This window comes from Salvia miltiorrhiza, chromosome 8 (assembly GCF_028751815.1).
Source record: "Salvia miltiorrhiza cultivar Shanhuang (shh) chromosome 8, IMPLAD_Smil_shh, whole genome shotgun sequence".
NCBI classification, from domain to species: domain Eukaryota; kingdom Viridiplantae; phylum Streptophyta; class Magnoliopsida; order Lamiales; family Lamiaceae; genus Salvia; species Salvia miltiorrhiza.
The window spans coordinates 1,665,274-1,677,525 of NC_080394.1; the positions used below are offsets into that span (position 1 = coordinate 1,665,274).

Here is a 12,252-nt window from a genome sequence, read left to right on the forward strand (position 1 = left end):
ATGATTGATTTCGATAGGCAAACATGTCAATTAGTACAAAAGGAAACACCAAAAAAAAAGGAATATAAGAAAAGTGTAGAGTATGAGAGAATTTGTAGTAGTGAAGCAGAATCGAAATTCATCCTCACCTTCCCTACTCGGCTTTAACTTCAAAAACACAGTTACCTGTCAAAAACAAAACTCCAGAGACTAAGCTGCACATCCACAGACAATATACAAAAGAATGATTAGAGTTCATTAATGTTATTAATATAGATAATATAGTCTATGATATGAATTCATTATTGCACAAGAGAGTTTAATATGTGTTGAATTAAGCATCTTAAGATAGTATAATTAGCTGCAACTCCTTTACCTTGTCTGCTTTTCCAAGAATATCTGTTTCTGCAAACACTTTCTTAATAAGAGTTTGCAAAATTTGCTATGTGGATGTGTGTGAGAGAGAGAACTGATGCAAACTGAACAAGAGTTCACAAAATTGGCTATGTGTGTGTGTGTGTGTGAGAGAGAGAGAGAGAGAATTGGTGCAAACTGAACAAAAGTTTACTAAATTTTCTGTGTGTGTGAGAGAGAGTGAGAATTGCTGCAAACTTAACAAGGCTTTACAAAAGTTGCTATGTGTGTGAGATTATGTGTGCGTGAGAGAGAAAGAGAGAGAGAGAGAGAATTAATTGGTGCAAATTGAACAAGAGTTGACAAAATTTATCTGTAGATCTAACTTCGAAGTCTTTGTTTTTCAATTTTTAAATAGAATTCAATCTCATCGAGGCATCTTTACGCGTGAACATATGGTAGCTTGCATGAACAAGACAATTTATTCATAAACAATATTTGAAATACTAATATGTTTTCTATCACACGAATTGTTTTATTATCAACAAGGCAGCACATTATCTTGTCTTCTTCTTCTTCTTCTTCATTCAATAATTATCCCTCATTATTTCTCAACCACTCCGACAACGAAAACTCAATAATAAGGTTTAAGAAATGATAATTACCTGCAACTCCTCTATCTTGTTTGCTTTTCTAAGAAGATCTGTTTCTGCAAACACATACTTGTTCAAGCTTGTAACTCATCATCTCCTCAAAAAAAAAAAAAATTAATATAATAATAATGATAATCATCTCCTCCGCAGCACCAAGCTATACCTTGGAAATTTTGAATAAGAGAGAGGCCTTCTCTATTCTTGGGTTGGGCTTGTCAAGTTTAATTCAGGTAGAGAGAGAAATTGGGCCTCTATTAGAAGTCCAATGTATGTTGAAATGGAGTATATATATAGAGTGGCCAGAATTGGATTGGGCAAGTTAAATTGATATATTGAAATTTACTTTGCATAATTGATAAGATACATGCCCGAGTGTTTACACTATTATAATTATTTGCAGTTACGGCGTGAGTTTAGTGAATGAAATAAAAACCAGTAATATTCTATTTGGACCCACTAGATTAACATTTTTAACTAATATTATTGCTCGAAAAGATGCGGCCTAAAAAGACCCTCTACTTCCCTTAATATTTAATCCCATTTGGTGGATCAATACATAGAAATTTTAATGGGCTTGAATCATCAAGGCCCATCTCAACTCAGTTTCCACATAAGCCCAACAAGCTAATTCATGCTTTGAAGAATAGGTTGAAGCCAACCCCATGCTCTGATCCAGCGTTATGGGCCGCCCCAGGTCGTCTGCGGTTGTATGGGCAGCCGTGGAGGAGTTTCTCGACACCGTGGTGGCGGGGGAGGGGCCGAGGGCGATGTCGAGGGCGTGGACGACGTATTGCTCAGGCGCATCAGATGGGGAGCCGCAGAATGGGGGTGGATGAAGAGGAAGGTGCAGTTGATGAGAATGGGGAGAGTTGGGAGGCAAAGGGGCTGTTTGTGTGTGATGCGAGTGTGCTGCCGGGAGCTGTTGGTGTTAATCCAATGGTCACGATTCAATCAACGCCATATTGTTTGTCTTATTACTACTTTATTCTGATTATTAAAAATAGGATAAACATGCAGTTGATAAAGTAAAACGAAACATCCTGCCACATGAGTTAGAACTTACTTGTAAGATTCTAATGTGATGCAACTTTGTTATGTTGTATGACAGGGGTTCTGACAAATAAAATTACGAATTATTTTGAAATTATAATTTAAACGTGATTTTTGAAATGTGATAAATTGAATCACCGTCTTTTCAATTTTTGCGATTCCATCTCCCCAAATTTTTTTCGATCATCGCGGTGCTGAATTGGAGCTTACGAATTAGTAAAGACAACGCCATTTTTATGAGGCCGAATTTCAATTAATTTCTTTATCTTTTCAAATTATAAAGGGATGATATCCTATATCTGCACTATAGGTTTCAGTATTCAACAATTCTATTGCAAACGATATCGTAACATGAATATTATATGGGTTAATTAATCCACACAGACTCCAACTCAACAATCCGGCGACCGAAAGAAATTGGGGGATGAAATTTCAAACTGAGTATTGACATATTCAGAAATTGAGTTTTTCTTCTCATACATTTCTTTTCCCTTATTGCTGGGATTGGGTTCAACTTCCACAACTGCTGAATCCTCTATTTCACTATCTTCATCTTCAACATTGCTGTCTGAATTTTTGTCATCATCCTTCACTTCACAGTCAACAACTACACTGTCGTCGTTCTTCCCCACGAGCAAGCTCAGTAGCGCCTCTAGTTGAGGCCGCCTCGCCTCCATGCTCTTCAATGCTCCCCTATCTCTGCCATGGCTTTAGAATCATACTCACTGCAACCAAGGATTAATCTTTGGAGTTAAAACAATAAACAACCTGCAATAAAGCTGGACTCTGGAGTGTTGGATATAATGAAATAAAATTAATAGCTTTTGAAGAAAAAAATCATAAAAACAGAACAATAGACACATGCTTGAGAGATTGACATTTAGTCCTACACAAATTATATTAATGGATCTCATATATCCTCATGTCATCTTGGAATTTATTTGATTCTATTAGAAAATGTTTAACAAAACTCAAAATGGCTCAATAGGAGCTTTACAGTTACCCCCAGTAGGCCAATCTAAGCTCAAGCTTGGATTCAACTTAGCTAAAAATAAGCCTTGTGAGCCAATTGATTGAAGTATAAGCTGAGCTCAAGCTCGACTCGACAATCAGTTGAGACACTCAACTGATTTCGAGATGCGTTCAAATACTAAATCATCGGCTAAGCGGCTGACATCAAATGGAAACTCTTTTTCTTAAACAGAATGAGACCTCCAAATCCACCTGAAAAGTAGACAATCTTCATCAACACATGTTTCTTTCTTGTCTTCATCATTTGTCTTCTTTAATATTTACACCATGAAAACATATATATTGATACAACTGATGCAAACCCCAACACCATTTCATCAAATTCAAGCTAGCATACCTCAACATTCAAACACAAGAAATAGGCATCCATTCATGAAGAAATGGAAAAAGCTGGCTACCTATTTGTCTTACCCTCTTTCCCTTTCTTTGGCTTGTTTTTATTCTTATTATTCTTTCCTTCTCCCTTTTTGTTGGGATTGGATTCAACAATGCTATCTGAATTTTTGTCAGAATCATATCAATTGTGAAACAAATTGGTATCCAAACACGCATCTTCTTCAACCCTAGCTAGACATAATAATCCTATCAACTAAAGTTCAAACAAAGATTATATATGGAAATTACAAAAAAATTATGAAACGAGGTTGAGCAAGTCATGATGGAGAAAATGGATACTCACTTTACTTATTCCTTCTTCACTAGATCGCTTGCTTCACCTCCTAATTCTTTAGAGGCACCTCAAAGTCAAACACAACCATTTCCTCGTTTCACTTTCTTCTGTTTCACTTTTTTCTCTTTGAGTTTCTTCAGAACCAACTGTATCAACACAAAGAAGAATTAATGGAAAGAAGAATTAATAAAATTATACAATACTATGAATTATTGTTAATTTATTTCAAAAAATTTAATTTTTATAAAATTATATAGCATAATTTAAAAAATTTCAACCTATTATTAACTAATAAAGAGAAATTAAATGATAAAAAATAATTATATACCCTAATTAGATGGAATGAATCCTAATTCAGAATTATAAAATCTAACTAAAGCATTTAAAGTTGAAATTAGAGAGAAATATATAAAAATATAAATAAAATTGAAAGTGGAACAACAATCCCCAAACTAAGAAGAGCAAGTGAATTAGAAACTCCATAGAATAAGATAAAAATTAGAATTTCATTTTCAAATAAAATACACATACAACTGTTTCTAGGAAAAGATATTGATACTCAACGTCACGGGTAAATGAATTTGTTGCCATGAATTTGGAGGCGCCACATTGCATCCATAGTCTCCAAACTTAACTTAGGAACGCCTTCAATATGCACAAATGTTAGACGAGGGAATATAGGGAGGGATGTGATTGTGAAGCTTCTTCCTTCTGATTCTTCTTCTCCCCACCTATCTGATATTTCTCTCAAATTCGGGCACTCACTTATAGCCAAAGTAGAGAGAGTCTCGCTGTTACTCAATAACCAATCAGCTGGCAGACATTCCACACCGATCCCTCCAATCTCCAAATGTTGAAGGCATGAGGAGACATGACTTGGAACACTCATCAATTGCTGGCAATCATAAATTTTCAAATGTTGGAGGCGAGGAAATAGCTTGACTTCACTTCCATCCGAAATTTCTATTTCTGCCCACTCTGCCAGGTTAGGCATGGACCACAATTCCAACCTCTCGAGAGATGGAAAAACAATGCGTGTGTCCTTGTTCACCATTCCGTAGAATGAAGAATTTATACACTTCAAATTCCTCCATTCTCTCAACTCAAGGGACTTGAGATTGGGCAACTGCCCCAACATTGGGATCTCTTCACATTCATCGCAGTACCAGAGTTCTAACGACATTAACTTGTTAAGTACCACCCAAGAGCCATGAGGCGCATCTCGAACTGCCATCTTTAGAGTCCATGATGGAAATCTTTTTCCATTGAATCTTTTAATCTTTAAGTCCCTCAAATCTGAGTGAGGTTGAAGGCCTTCCAATACATCCTCATCATTTCTTTCACCTTCTCTGTTCCAACCCCACATCAAACACAAGTTCAATATTTTAGACTTTTTGAATAAATTGGCTTTCCCAGCCTCTTCCTTGTCATGAACCCTTTCCAGATGCAGAATCAGTAACTCTCCTTTAAGATTATTCAAATTTCCGAGCTCTTCAATTTTGCAGCCATTCTCGTCACCCACTGGAAAGTACTTTAGCGTTTGGAGAGAAGTTAAACTCCCAATTCCCATAGGCAACTCTACCCTCGAGTCAATATAAAGATGCCTCAAGTTAATCAAGTACTTAATCGTACTTGGCAGTTTTCTCAAATATTCTGAGTTTGCTCTCAACGTCTGCAAGTGAAAGAATTCACCAATCCAATCCGGAAAAACTTCAATTTCTGTCTTTGAAATGTCAAAATCTCTCAAATGTATCAACTTTTGAATCGAACTTGGCAGCTCTTTAACTTCAGAGTCCAGTAGACTTAAAACATGCAAACTTTCGAAGTCTGAGAAGTTGATATCAGAAATATCACCTTCCGATGTTAGTAGTAATGTACGCAAAGATTTTGCCATTTCTTTTGGGATACGACTTGATTCGTCTTCTTCGAGAGTCTTGTATCGAACTCGGCTGCTATTAGAGGAACTTAAAACAGAACAAGCCAGATCGTGCACAAGATCGTGCATGCCACACTTGTTTACATTTCTGTTAGCATATCTCCATGAAACTTGCAGTAAAGAGTTGTGCAGAAGAACGTTGATAAATTTTTCGTCCACGGACTCCATGTCATCCCTTTCATCAGCTTGAAGAAAACCTTCTGCCATCCACATCTCAATCAATTCTTGTTTCATGATTTGGGAGCCTTTAGGAAACATTGCACAGTATGCGAAGCACTTCTTAAGTGATGGCAAAGACAAATTATCGAAGCTCAGCCTCAATATATTTGTGATATTATCTCCTCCTTCATCGGCAGAAAGCCATTTCTCCTCGACTGAGCGCCATTTTTCCTCAGATTTATTGCGCAGCACTCCCCCAACTACGTTGGCAGCTAATGGCAAACCTTGACATTTTCTTGCAATCTTTTTTCCAATGGCCGCAAATTCTGATGGAACGTTTCCTTCTCCAAAGGTTTTAACTTCGATTATCGACCAACACTCGTCTTCTGATAAGCCTTCCAACTCATGTGTATGAATTGGATTCACAATTGTAGCAACCTTCATACTTCTGGTGGTAACAACAATTGCATTTCCCTTAACAGAACTAACTCCCAACAAGGAATTCATAAACTCTTCCCATTTGGAACGATCTTCATTCCATACATCATCAAGTACAAGAAGATATGTTTTATCTTTCAAAGCTTGTTGAAGCTTTGAAAGAATATCTTGCTTGTTCTCACCTTCAACTTGATCAGTCAACTCTTTGAGAATTTTCTTGAAAAGAGTTAATGCATCAAAATTTGGGGAAACATGCACCCAAATATGTGATCCAAACCGAGTCTCATCCTTCAGATGATTGAAGACTTTTCTAGTCAATGTCGTCTTCCCCAATCCTCCCATCCCGACAATGGAAATGATGGAAACTGCGCGTTCATCATCAGTTGTGATGCTATTGGTAAGCATCTCAACTATTTTCGACGCAACATCATCTCTTCCAATAAAAATTGGATCAAGAGTGTATGAATCAGTTTCCAATGCAGCAATAACCAAAGTGGGCTCATCGGCAAGCCTCCCTACAAGGCCAAGATCGGTGGCCTCCTTGTTAATGGATTCCAAATTCTCATTGATTTCTTTGATTTTAAGAGCCACATTTCGAGAACGTGAAAGATTCTTGCAGCATGAGAAGCATGAGAGGCGTGAGAAGCATGATGGTATCTTTTCCTCCTCAGGCTCGGCAGGCTTGATTTGTTTGGAGAGAATATGATAGTTGAGTTCATCCAAAACATTGTCAGCATCGAAAGCCACGTCTTCAAGATTCTTCAGCCACTCCTTGACAGCTTCGCTGGTGATGTCACGCGTCTCCGCGTCGTTCAAGAATTTCTGGATGGTTTTGAGACTCTTAGTTAGCTTTGCGGCATCTTTTTTGAGATCTCGGATCTGAGAGATCTCTTTCTTGCAGAGGTCGATGAGGTTTTGAACTAGAGTTTGAAGGATGGCGGCAGCAGCTTCCCCTTCCATTCTTTAATTGTGATGATAACTTAGAGAGAGAAATAGAGAAATTGAGTGAGAGAGAGAGCCAAGGAATAAAATCGGATGAGTGATGATATGGATTTCTTTTTCATTTTTTGTATTTCAATCTTTGCCGAAACTCTTTTTAAAACTTTGACTTTGACTAGCTAGCTCATGAAAGATTTTGTGGGTAGTATTAATATAAATTAGTTACATAGAAATTTATATACATTAACTCTTTATAATGCGTTTTTTCCAATTAATAGACAAGAAAATTGTACATTCTTTCTTTTCCCGTTTTCACATAACACTTTAACGTGCATGTGGAAAAGAAAAATTAAAACAATCACCACAAAATCCTCCTCTCCAAATAAGCCGAGAGTTGGGAGGAAGAAAATTACATATTTAGAAGTTGACATTGATGAAATTCTAAAAATAGAGATAAATGAGAGAGATTTTTTTTTTTAATTACATTTAAGCATCAGAACGATTTCATTTTGATGTTTGAGTTGAAAAAATAATTTCAGAAAAACAGTTCATGTTAGACTCTGATGAGATGAATCATTCCTCATCAAATTTTATATAGCAAACTATTTCATGAAAAACGCTAAATAGTTAAAGAATTTTTAAGAGAAAACAAAATTTAGAGATACAAAACACTTATAACCCTTATTTTTATAGGGTTAATAGTGTTTTATGTCCCGAACTTTCAGCATTTTCTATAAAATGTCCCGAACTTTCATTTTCTCCTAAAAAGTCTCAAACTTTCAACTTTTTCCATAAAATGCCCCGTTATACAAAATTTGGTGACAGAAAGATAACTTATTTCGCGCGGATGAAATATTTTGAAAATCTCAATTGTTGAAATACCATATTATGAACTACTATTGGTGGAAAATGTTGAAAGTTCGGGATATTTTGTCATCTTTCCATCATCGAATTTTGTATAGGAGGATATTTTATGGAAAAAGTTTTCGGGACTTTTTAAGAGAAAATGAAAGTTCAAGACATTTTATAAAAAATGATGAAAGTTCGGGGCATAAAACAGTGTTAACTCATTTTTATATATAAAAAGTGACTGTTAACCGAGTTGTACTTGTACTCATTAAATTTATAACGTTAATAGTTATATAGTAAGTAATATTTATGTTTACAAAGTATCATTTTGACTTTAAAGGTGTGAAGAATATTCATGCATGTCTCAATCCATATACCGCGAATGAAAATGTAAACACTAAACACAAATACCTGATCCTCACCACCAAATATTTATAGCTTGAAAATCTGTACCAAAAGCAATATAAAAAAAAGTCGAACATGAAGGATATTATTGTTAAGTAAATGGTGTAAACTATAAATAAAATTATGAAAATTATGTGTGAGCTAGATAGTGTCAAAAAATATGGTGCATAAACTCTTTAAGAGCTTATTTTGTCAAACACTTTAAAGGAGCTTATAAGCTCCTCAAAAAATTCTCTATTGTAAAAATTGCGAAAATTCTTGCATCAACTGCACTCATCAACAAATATACTAAATTATTTACTGATTCAGTGCAAAAATTCTCGCGATAAGAAGTTTTTATCTGAACAAACCTCAAAGTATCAAATATTATTCAAGTCGCAATGGTCTCATGCATAAGATCACCAAATCTAAACTTTCACTACTTGTTTTAAAAGTGTGTTGAATTTTTCCCCACGATTGAATATAGTACATATCTGATATCGCACGAGGAAATGATTGATTTCTATAGGCAAACATGTCAATTAGTACAAAAGGAAACACCAAAAAAAAGAGGAAAAAAAGAAAAATCTCAAATTTCACTACACACGATCAACAAGCAGAATCGAAATTCATCCTCACCTTCGCTGCTCGGCTTTAACTTCAATAACACAGTTCCCTGTCAAAAACAAAACTCCAGAGACTAAACTGCACATCCACAGGCAATATACAAAAGAATGATTAGAGTTCATTAATGTTATTAATATAGATAATATAGTCTATGATATGAATTCATTATTGCACAAGACAGTTTAATATGTGTTGAATTAAGCATCATAAGATAGTAATTAGCTGCAACTCCTTTACCTTGTCTGCTTTTCCAAGAAGATCTGTTTCTGCAAACACTTTCTTAATAAGAGTTCGCAAAATTTGCTATGTGGATGTGTGTGAGAGAGAGAACTGATGCAAACTGAACTAGAGTTTACAAAATTTGATGTGGGTGTGTGTGTGTGTGAAAGAGAGAATTGATGCAAACTGAGCAAGAGCTTACAAAATTTGCTATGTGGATGTGTGTGTGAGAGAGAGAGAATTGAGGCAAACTAAACAAGAGTTCACAAAATTGGCTATGTATGTGTGTGTGTGAGAGAGAGAGAGAATTGGTGCAAACTGAACAAAAGTTTACTAAATTTTCTGTGTTTGTGTGAGAGAGTGAGAATTGCTGCAAACTTAACAAGGCTTTACAAAAGTTGCTATGTGTGTGAGATTATGTGTGCGTGAGAGAGAGAGAGAGAGAGAGAGAGAGAATTAATTGGTGCAAATTGAACAAGAGTTGACAAAATTTATCTGTAGATCTAACTTCTAAGTCTTTGTTTTTCAATTTTTAAATAGAATTCAATCTCATCGAGGCATCTTTACGCGTGAACATATGGTAGCTTGCATGAACAAGACAATTTATTCATAAACAATATTTGAAATACTAATATGTTTTCTATCACACGAATTGTTTTATTATCAACAAGGCAGCATATTATCTTGTCTTCTTCCTTCTTCATTCAATAATTCTCCCTCATTATTCTACTGTATGCATTAAACACTTATTCTATGTGAGGGCAACAACTCTGTGACCATTTCTCAACCACTCCGACGACGAAAACTCAATAATAAGGTTTAAAAAATGATAAGCTGATTCATCATTAGCTGGCATAATGAAATGTTCAAATTAAGGGGCCTTAAGCCGATAAGAGTTCATTAATTTTATTAATAGAGATAATACAGTCTATGATATGAATGCATTATTGTACAAGGCAGTTTATATGTGTTGAATTAAGCATCATAATTAAGATAGTATAATTACCTGCAACTCCTCTATCTTGTCTGTTTTTATAAGAAGATCTTGTTCAAGCTTGTAACTCATCATCTCCTCAATAAAAAAATAATAATAATAATTATAATAATACTAATAATAATAATATAATAATAATAATGATAATCATCTCCTCCGCAGCACCAAGCTACCTTGGAAATTTTGAATGAGAGAGAGGCCTTCTCTATTCTTGGGTTGGGCTTGTCAAGTTTGATTCAGGTAGACAGAGAAATTGGGCCTCTATTAGGAGTGCAATGGATGTTGAAATGGAGTATATATTTAGAGTTGGGCTAGAATTGGACTGGGTAAGTTAAATTGATATATTGGAATTTACTTTGCATAATTGATAAGATGTATTTACACTATTATAATTATTTGCAGTTACGGCGTGAGTTTAGTGAATGAAATAAAAACCAGTAATATTCTATTTGGACCCACTAGATTAACATTTTTAACTAATATTATTGCTCGAAAAGATGCGGCCTAAAAAGACCCTCTACTTCCCTTAATATTTAATCCCATCGTGGTGGATCAATACATAGAAATTTTAATGGGCTTGAATCATCAAGGCCCATCTCAACTCAGTTTCCACGTAAGCCCAACAAGCTAATTCATGCTTTCAAGAATAGGTTGAAGCCCACCCCATGTTCTGATCCAGCGTTATGGGCCGCCACAGGTCGTCTGCGGTTGTATGGGCCGCCGTGGAGGCGATGTTTGTGTGTGATGCGAGTATGCTGCCGGGAGCTGTTGGTGTTAATCCAATGGTCACGATTCAATCAACGGCATATTGTTTGTCTAATAAGATTGCTCAAAGATTGAAGTTGGAGAAGATGTGAATGTCCATTCTTTTCTTTATCAACACATGCTTCATGATTCAACCATGTTGCTTTCTTGTATTCATCATTTTTCTTCTTTAATACTTGCACCATGAAAACATATATATTGATATAACTGATACAAACCCCAACACCATTTCATCAAATTCAAGCTAGCATGCCTCAATATTCAAACATAAGAAATAGGCATTCATTCATCAAGAAATGGAAAAAGCTGGCTACCTCCCTTTTTGCTGGGACTGGATTCAACTTCCACAGCTGCTGAATCCTCTGTTTCTCTATCTTCATCTTCAACAATGCTGTCTGAATTTTTGTCATCATCCTTCTCTTCAGACTCAACAACTACACAGTCGTCGTTCTTCCCCACGAGCAACCTCGTTAGCGCCTCTGAATTTAGATTATTAAAGAGATATTTCACTTGAATTCGAATTAAAGATCACTCTCCTATCATAATTTATTCATATAACAAAATTAATTTATTCAACCCAGCCCAACATGAGATAGATTAACAAACATTAATTGCATACGTCTTGTTTTTTTGTTTCTTTTTTTGGTTTATTTTGTTTTGCTTTCCTAATTCGCATTTGCAACCTTAGAGCTAGTAAACACTACAACTTTTTATAATTAGGTAAATTAAAATTAACATAAAATAGGAAATGGCAAGTGAGCTAAATGATTTGATCTCCTTTGCATAAACTTGGTTGTGAATTCTTACCACTTTTGTGTGTATGGGCATAAATAGTGATGTGAATCCTTAGTTTAGGCACAACTGTTTCTATAGATATAGAAGTGATCTACTCAAAATAATTCCTTATAATGATCAATGAAGTTTGAGTCTTTGAGAATCATATCAATTGTGAAACAAATTGGTATCGAAACATGCATTTTCTTCAACCCTAGACATAATAATCCTATCAAATAAAGTTAAAACAAAGAATATATAGGGAATTACAAAAAAAATTATGAAAAGATGTTGAGCAAGTCATGATGGAGAAAATGGATACTCACTTATTCCTTCTTCACTGGATCGCTTCCTTCACCTCCTAATTCTTTGGAGGCACCTCAAACACAACTGTTTGCTTCTTTCACTTTATTCTGTATCAATACGAAAA

General features: G+C 35.3%; 3 protein-coding genes across 5 annotated transcripts in view; all 3 read right to left on the bottom strand.

Moving 5' to 3' along the window:
* Window positions 1–988, bottom strand: part of LOC130997035 (putative disease resistance protein RGA3) — a 65,411-nt gene extending 64,423 nt beyond the window's left edge. Inside the window, exon 1 of the mRNA XM_057922314.1 lies at window positions 356–988. The gene's annotated coding sequence lies outside the window, so the exon portion shown is untranslated. The remainder of the gene's footprint in view (window positions 1–355) is intronic.
* The window catches only part of LOC130997037 (uncharacterized), a 71,946-nt gene that overhangs the window by 38,389 nt on the left and 21,305 nt on the right, over window positions 1–12,252 (bottom strand). Inside the window, exons 3-6 of the mRNA XM_057922316.1 lie at window positions 12,149–12,235; window positions 11,363–11,527; window positions 999–1,905; window positions 129–194 (exon numbers count right to left, since the gene is read on the bottom strand). The gene's annotated coding sequence lies outside the window, so the exon portion shown is untranslated. The remainder of the gene's footprint in view (window positions 1–128; window positions 195–998; window positions 1,906–11,362; window positions 11,528–12,148; window positions 12,236–12,252) is intronic.
* LOC130999815 (putative disease resistance protein RGA3) lies at window positions 2,381–10,020 on the bottom strand. Of its 3 annotated transcripts, XM_057925475.1 has the most exons (7): window positions 9,308–10,020; window positions 9,083–9,148; window positions 8,471–8,506; window positions 4,270–7,250; window positions 3,748–3,884; window positions 3,040–3,260; window positions 2,381–2,761 (listed from the first exon to the last, which is right to left on the bottom strand). In XM_057925475.1, exon 4 carries the CDS (start codon window positions 7,229–7,231, stop codon window positions 4,304–4,306), a length of 2,928 nt encoding a protein of 975 aa, XP_057781458.1. In that variant the 5' UTR covers window positions 7,232–7,250; window positions 8,471–8,506; window positions 9,083–9,148; window positions 9,308–10,020; the 3' UTR covers window positions 2,381–2,761; window positions 3,040–3,260; window positions 3,748–3,884; window positions 4,270–4,303. The 3 variants fall into 3 exon arrangements, with proteins under 3 accessions (XP_057781458.1, XP_057781460.1, XP_057781459.1); XM_057925477.1 differs by lacking the exon at window positions 8,471–8,506 and having other exon boundaries at window positions 9,083–9,119; XM_057925476.1 differs by lacking the exon at window positions 8,471–8,506.